Here is a 7,347-nt window from a genome sequence, read left to right as displayed (position 1 = left end):
ATTATCCCAACACGTGTTTGCGTATGTATGTGCGGCCACGTGATCAGAACATATTTTAGATGCATTATTTTTTAATTTCAATCATTAAATTCTATGATCAACGGAGCATATATTCAGCACACGTGCATGATTGTGGTAGCTTCATTTTCTACTGTTTAAACTATACTATACAATAACAGATTTTGATGTCTCTCAAATATTGTTTTCCTACTCAAATCTCGCTAAGCTCCCCCTTGGATGTCTCTCACTGTACAATTATTGTGGTAGACACTCTCACTGTACAATTATTCTGCTAGACATGTCTTATTATTTTTCAAGAAAAGGTGTATCCTTTTCTAAAAAAAGAAGAAAACTGGTGTATTTTTAACCACAGCCAATACGCCACGAGGTATCTCCTTTTGTTTTATTTTTACCCACAGAACATTTATGCACCTCAAACCTTCCTTTGTTATTTATAGGCCGAAGCCTGAAACAAACCACCTCCGGGTTTTGGTCATGTGCCCCCTTTCCACGGCCATTACCCATTCACCTCTCATTTTCTCCTGCAATTTTTGTTCTTCTTGCATTCTGTGCGCCTTCACATCCTTCTCATCCAGAGATTCAGTTGGGCGGATGGTGCAAGAAGCTTGGTGGCAATGAGGTATGGTTGATGGTTACTCGATTCTTGCCACAGAAATCCTTTTCCATGATCTACCCATTGATTTGGTTAGAGTGTGTTATGCTGGAAACAAGACATGACCAAAATCCGGAGGTGGTTTGTTTTTGATGAAACGAGACATCAAATGCAAACCTTACATGAGTCGATTATGCACTTATCAAGAAATGAGCAACGAAATACTTTTGCGGTTTGCATTTTGTTCCAGATTTTTCGGGCATCAGCTGCTTATGAAAATATGTTATACATAAATCTTATATATACTTGTGATCTTATCATAAGAGGTAAAATGTGATTATTATTTTTTTGCACAAAAGCTATGATGAGGCCTTGATAAGATAGAGAACAATGGAAGAGAATACATGAAATCTGTTGTTAAGACAATTTTGTTAATTCACAGAAGCCACACACATTTGATGTCCTTTGTTTTCCCTGTCTTCACATAGGGTGTCGATGGACTCATAAAGAACACACATGCTACAGAGATCTAAAACAACAGAAGCAAGTCATACAGAAGAAACAATAGACCTGAGGCAAACAATGGGTCTGTCGATCTCATACCCACCGGATGACTACTTGCCAGCAGATGATGACAACTCGGACAGGCTATTCGTCCGGTCCTTAAGCTTAGACAACCTCGGCAGCCTTGAGACCCCTGATTCGCCACCGGAAATATCCGATGCCGTGAGCTCTACGAAGCCTGCAAGAAAAGGGTCCTTAAATGCCAGGAGAAAAGAGGGTCCTCCATTACATGTCGATACTACGAAACCCAGGGCGAGTCCTAAACCTGACACGGAATGTTGTACCCATAAGCACAACCACAGCCTTCCAAAATATGGCGCAAATTACCTGCCACCAAATTCTCCGGTGGTCGGGATGGTCAGCCTGCAGCACCAGGCCGCAGCAGTAAGGGTGCAGAAGGTATACAAGAGCTTCAGAACAAGACGGCAGCTTGCTGACTGCGCTGTTCTTGTCGAACAACGGTGGTATGTTACAATTTCATGTGCTTGTCGTCCATTGTTGTATTTGATACAGTGGCTCTTTGTCACTGGTGTAACGATGCCTGAAATTTGCGATGCCGAATTCAGGTGGAAGCTGCTCGATTTCGCACTGCTCAAGCAAAGTTCGGTGTCATTCTTCGAGGAAGAGAAGCCAGAGACTGCCCTCTCAAGATGGTCACGGGCCAGAATAAAGGCTGCCAAGGTATGTGTCACTTTAAGCTAACCATATTCTGCTGAAATGATGCTGTTTAGATTTTCTTAAGGACCATCAGCATATTGTAATATTGCTGAATACTGAATTCATATGGGTGGTGTTCCTTTGTTGTTACTTCAGGTAGGCAAAGGTTTGTCCAAGGATGAAAAGGCCCAGAAGCTCGCACTTCAGCATTGGCTAGAAGCAGTATGGCTCGGAAACATTCTCCTCAAACACTCTCCTATAATAGCATTGAACACATCAAACTCAAATTCCATAGTGTTTCATGGGCAGATTGACCCCCGGCATCGATACGGTCACAACCTCCACTACTATTACAAAAGCTGGCTTCACTGCGACAGTCAACAACCTTTCTTCTACTGGTACAGTTCATGCTGAACTCTGCATTATCTGTGAACTAGATCAACAAAAACAAGCTCACGATTTCTGAAATTCCGTTTGTGATAGGTTGGATGTGGGTGAAGGAAAAGAGATTAATCTTGAGGACCACTGCCCAAGATGGAAGCTGCTGCAGCAATGCATCAGGTATCTTGGCCCTGTAAGTTGCTGCGACCTGTAGAACAATCCAGCTGCAATCTCAAATTAGAAAATGTTAGTTAGTACTACCTCTGTAAACTAATATAAGAGCGTTTAGATCACTATTTTAGTATTCTAAACACTCTTATATTAGTTTACGGAGGGAGTACTAGCGATCAAGAAAGGAAACAAAAAAACAGGGCATAAAATGTCACATATCTGAACATGGTGTTGTTTCTTTGTGCAGAAAGAGAGGGAGTTCTATGAGGTAAAAATTGAGAATAAGATTATGATGTACAAGCTGAGCTGCAAGATTGTCGACACGTCCGAGGGGCCCAAGGATGCAAAATGGATCTTTGTGTTGAGCACGACGAAAATTCTGTACATAGGCACGGTCAGAGAATAGTGGCAGTTGTCACTTGTCAGCAGTATTTCACTAATCTCTGAGTCAAAAAATTTACCTGTAACTGATGAAATAAGCACATTATTGCAGAAGAGCAAGGGAACATTTCAGCACTCCAGCTTCCTTGCCGGTGGAGCCACATCTGCTGCCGGGAGATTAGTCGTCGTGAACGGAATCCTAAAGGTGCCTGGATCTGCAGATTTCTACTCTTGTCACAGTTTCATGTTTGGAGTTCCAAGCTCACCTGTCTGATTCAGTTACCCTTCGTCTTCAGGCTGTGTGGCCTCATAGCGGGCACTACCGGCCCACGGAGGCGAACTTCCGGGAGTTCATGAAGTATCTCAGGAAGAGGAACGTCGATCTCACCGATGTGAAGGTGAGGATACCAAATCTGATCCTTTGGCTGCTAAAGAACAGTGGACATTATGTTGGTGTTTTTCTCTGATAGAAGGAACAATTTTTTTCTGTTGTCTGAATTGGTACAGTTGAGCCCAACAGAAGGCGAGGAGGACGAATGGCTGAGGAGCTGCCTCTCCCAGATGGATCTAACAACGGAGATCAGCACGCCGAAGAAGCAAGGAGACACCAGGGCCCAACTCCCTCGCGGTGACAAGAAGAAGATCAAACCGGCCGTGCCGGCCGCGCCACCTTCCACCAGCGGCGAGGCAGGCGCCGCCTCGCCGGGGATGAAGCGCTCCTCGTCGGGCACCCGGCTGCAGCGCAAGCGGCCGCCGAGGCTGACGGTGAACAAGAACCGTCTGGACAAGGGCGCGGCGGAGCAGGACGCCGGCACGTTCGGCGACCGGCTGGACTTCTGCAAGGCGAACCTCTTCACGGGGCGCAGCGCGGAGGGCGGGGAGGGGGGCGAGGAGCCGGCGGTGCCGCAGGAGAGGATCATGCACCGGATCAACTCCAAGATGGCGCACAATTCGTACCAGCTCGGGCAGCAGCTGTCGCTCCGGTGGACGACCGGCGCCGGCCCGCGGATCGGATGCGTGCGCGACTACCCGCCGGAGCTGCAGTTCCGGTCGCTGGAGCAGGTCAGCCTGTCCCCGCGCGCCGGCGCCGGCCCGCCCAGGCTCGGGGCGACCCCGCGGCAGAGGAGCCCGTGCACGCCGTCGCCCCTCGGCGCGCCCGGGACTCCCGCGGCGCCGCTGCTTCAGCACGGCGCGGCGTAGAGGAGAGCTGAGCGCGGAACGTGGTGGTGGGCTGGCTGGTTTGCCGCTCGTGGCCGCCTGCCACCTCGTGTGTTGGTTGAGAATGGCATTGCGCGCGGCGGCGCGGCACGGCAGGGCAAAAAGATTTGGGGGAACCCCCTCGTAGGTTTGTACAAGAGGGACGAACACAAATGATGGTCCTCGTTTGCGAGACACCACCGGATGACATTATACGAAACGGATTCGTTGTTTCTCAAATCGTCTTACTATTAGAACTCCCTCAGTAAATATCAGCACAGTTCTCACCTTCACACCAAATCAACTACACTTATTTTGAAACGGAGGAAGAATTTAGTGTTCCCTCACTTTAAAAATTCTCGCTTCGCCTTTCACTTAAGAAGAAATCGCCCATATAGTCCCGAATAAGTAAGCTTACCGGAACCGGTAGCCAGCGGTGAAGAATCGGCCGTTCGCTTGCTTCTCTCAGATTTGTGACAACCTTTTGCGTATGAAGTAAAAAATTGTTTTGCTATGCAATACAAACAATGGAGAAAGTAATACACTGGTGCATGTTAGGTTTGCGGCAGCTTTAGATACGAGAGAAGGAATAAGGAAGTGGAGAAAAGGATGTGGACTAGGAGTACTCGGCGACGACACTCATTGAAATCTCACCCGCTGCTCTGCTGTCTAGGGATCGGTGCATAATTAGATGAAATAAATTGATGTTGTTTAATACACCCGTCTAGCGTAGATTGGCACGGTGCATACCTGTTTGTCGACAATAAGTTAGGCCCAAGCCTAGCAGGATTGTTTCTCAAGCAACATGCATGATTAGATCAGCTAAACGGAGGGGTAAATATCCTGTGCTCCCAACAACTACATGCTCCTATGCTCCAATTTTTAAAAAATAATTACAAGAGTTTCAAAAATTCTGAAAATAATTGTGAATGTTCACGAGACATAAGTCTACATCCTCTGAAAATTTCAGATTCAAACTCAAAATATGCATTGAGAAACAAAAAAGACAAACTTAATATGAATAGTATCACAAGAAGACAAAAGCTAAAATGGCACTATTCACATGAAGATTTCTCTTTTTCATTTCTCATTGTATATTTCGATTTTGGATTTGAAATTTTTAGATGATCTAAACACATGTCTTGTGAACAATCACAATTTTTTTCGGAATTTTCTGAAACATTTAAAAATATCAGTTTAGACATTGGAGCATGGGAGCATGAAAGTGATAGGAGTACTGGATATTTTCCCCTACACAGAGAATGCGTATGTTAGTGCAACTTGCTGCTGGATAGAGCATTGGAGTCTGTTCTGGACGCGGATCCTCTGCCGTGCGGCAGGGTGCCGTTCGGCGATTGACAGGTGGGCTCGCTGTGAATCAGCCCCACATGCTAATGTCCCCAACGGCGTGTAACGTACGTTAGGGGAGCTGCTTCCGTCTGTTCTCCCCCAAGTGAAAAAAGCTCCATATGCAGTCATTGAATGCTGACATGAGAAGCGACTTTTTGACGCTTCATTGATTGATGCGTGTAACCGTGGATGGAGTAAATGGCTAGTGGGTGAAAATGTGTTGTGTGGGAAAAAGTATATAGTGCGGTAGAAAGAGAAAAATTACCGTGCATTGTGAGAATCAAAGTGTTTATGAAATGCTGGTGCATAATTCCTTAGGCTAGTCCCAGTGCTCCAGCCTGGATCGGTGCTAAGTCTGCTAGCTGAGCAAAAAGATGGTGTGTCACGGTAATTAATGGGGAGAGAGTCTCGTTCAGTAACCCCGCGAGGAAACGGTGCCAGACGCAGTTACCTAGGCAAAAGGTTGACTTAATCGATCCTGTGCGGCTGGTACCGAGCCGTCGCCTCCCTTTTTCTCGTTCCTCCCTGAGGGAGTCCTGGATTAGGGGGTGTCCGGATAGCCGGACTACCATCATCGGCCGAACTATCATCGGCCGGACTATCATCATCGACCGGACTCCAAAACTATGAAGATACAAGATTGAAGACTTCGTCCCGTGTCCGGATGGGACTTTCCTTGGCGTGGAAGGCAAGCTTGGCGATACGGATACGTAGATCTCCTACCATTGTAACCGACTCTATGTAACCCTAGCCCTCTCCGGTGTCTATATAAACCGGATGGCTCTAGTCCGTAGAACAACAACAACCATTACAATCATACCATAGGCTAGCTTCTAGGGTTTAGCCTCCTTGATCTCGTGGTAGATCCACTCTTGTAAACATCCACAATATCAATATCAATCAAGCAGGACGTAGGGTTTTACCTCCATCAAGAGGGCCCGAACCTGGGTAAAACATCGTGTCCCTTGTCTCCTGTTACCATCCGCCTAGACGCACAGTTCGGGACCCCCTACCCAAGATCCGCCGGTTTTGACACCGGGTGGTGCTTTCATTGAGAGTTCCTCTGTGTCGTCACCGATAGGCTTGATGGCCTCTTCAATCGACGACGACGCAGTTCTGGGTGAGACTTTTCTCCCCGGACAGATCTTCGTATTCGGCGGCTTCGCACTGCGGGCCAACTCACTTGGCCATCTGGAGCAGATCGAAAGCTACGCCCCTGGCCGTCAGGTCAGGTTTGGAAGCCTAAACTTCACGGCCGATATCCACGGGGACTTGATCTTCGATGGATCTGAGCCACAACCGAGCGTGCCGCGCTGTCATGATGGGCACGACCTAACTCTGCCGCCGGACAGCACCTTGGAGGCCGCACACGAATCCGCTCCGACCCATAGTCCGGAGCCGATCGCTCAGATCGAGGACGGATGGCTGGACACCGCCTCGGGAGCTGCAACTTCTACGGCGATGGAGCCGAACACTTACCTTGTCCCGCATAAAGCTCATGACTCCGAGGTGCCGGACTCTCTGCTGGACTCCGAACCTCCTGCGCCCCTGCTAGTCGAATCCGATTGGGCATCGATCATGGAATTCACCGCTGCGGACACCTTTCAGCACTCACCCTTCGGCGATATCTTAAATTCGCTGAAGCGTCTCTCACTATCCGGAGAGCCCTGGCCGAACTACGGCCAGGATGGTCGGGACGCGGACAATGAAGAAATTCAAAGCCCACCCACCACCCACTTCGTAGCCACCGTCGACGATCTAACCGACGTGCTAAACTACAACTCCGAAGACATCAACGGTATGGACGACGATGCCGGAGACGATCAAGAACTAGCGCCTACAGGGCACTGGAAGGCCACCTCGTCACATGACATACATATGGTGGACACCCCAAGGGGAAGCGATACCGAGGAACAACGGGACGCGGCCGAGGATAATCCCGCCGATAAACAACCAAAACGGCGATGTAGACGCCGCCCTAAGTCCCGCCTCGATCAAAGCAACATTCCTAACGACCCAGCGATAGGGCAGGG

The 7,347-nt window shown here is 48.3% G+C and overlaps 1 protein-coding gene and 1 long non-coding RNA gene across 2 annotated transcripts; one reads left to right on the top strand and one right to left on the bottom strand.

Annotated features, from left to right (window-relative positions):
* The first annotated feature begins 537 nt into the window (after positions 1–537).
* LOC119291529 (IQ domain-containing protein IQM5-like) lies at positions 538–4,388 on the top strand. The gene is made up of 10 exons (XM_037570301.1): positions 538–640; positions 1,102–1,641; positions 1,744–1,858; positions 1,991–2,056; positions 2,144–2,232; positions 2,318–2,408; positions 2,634–2,780; positions 2,880–2,972; positions 3,064–3,165; positions 3,275–4,388. The coding sequence occupies exons 2-10, from the start codon at positions 1,130–1,132 to the stop codon at positions 3,965–3,967; spliced, it is 1,908 nt and encodes a 635-aa protein (XP_037426198.1). The 5' UTR covers positions 538–640; positions 1,102–1,129; the 3' UTR covers positions 3,968–4,388.
* On the bottom strand, positions 1,217–3,196 carry LOC119291530. Its single transcript, XR_005142491.1, has 3 exons — positions 2,848–3,196; positions 1,505–2,765; positions 1,217–1,355 (listed from the first exon to the last, which is right to left on the bottom strand). It is a non-coding gene; the product is annotated as an uncharacterized LOC119291530 (long non-coding RNA).
* Positions 4,389–7,347: the final 2,959 nt, after the last annotated feature.

Source organism: Triticum dicoccoides, chromosome 4B (assembly GCF_002162155.2).
Source record: "Triticum dicoccoides isolate Atlit2015 ecotype Zavitan chromosome 4B, WEW_v2.0, whole genome shotgun sequence".
Classification (NCBI taxonomy): domain Eukaryota; kingdom Viridiplantae; phylum Streptophyta; class Magnoliopsida; order Poales; family Poaceae; genus Triticum; species Triticum dicoccoides.
This window is presented reverse-complemented; position numbering and strand designations above follow the sequence as displayed.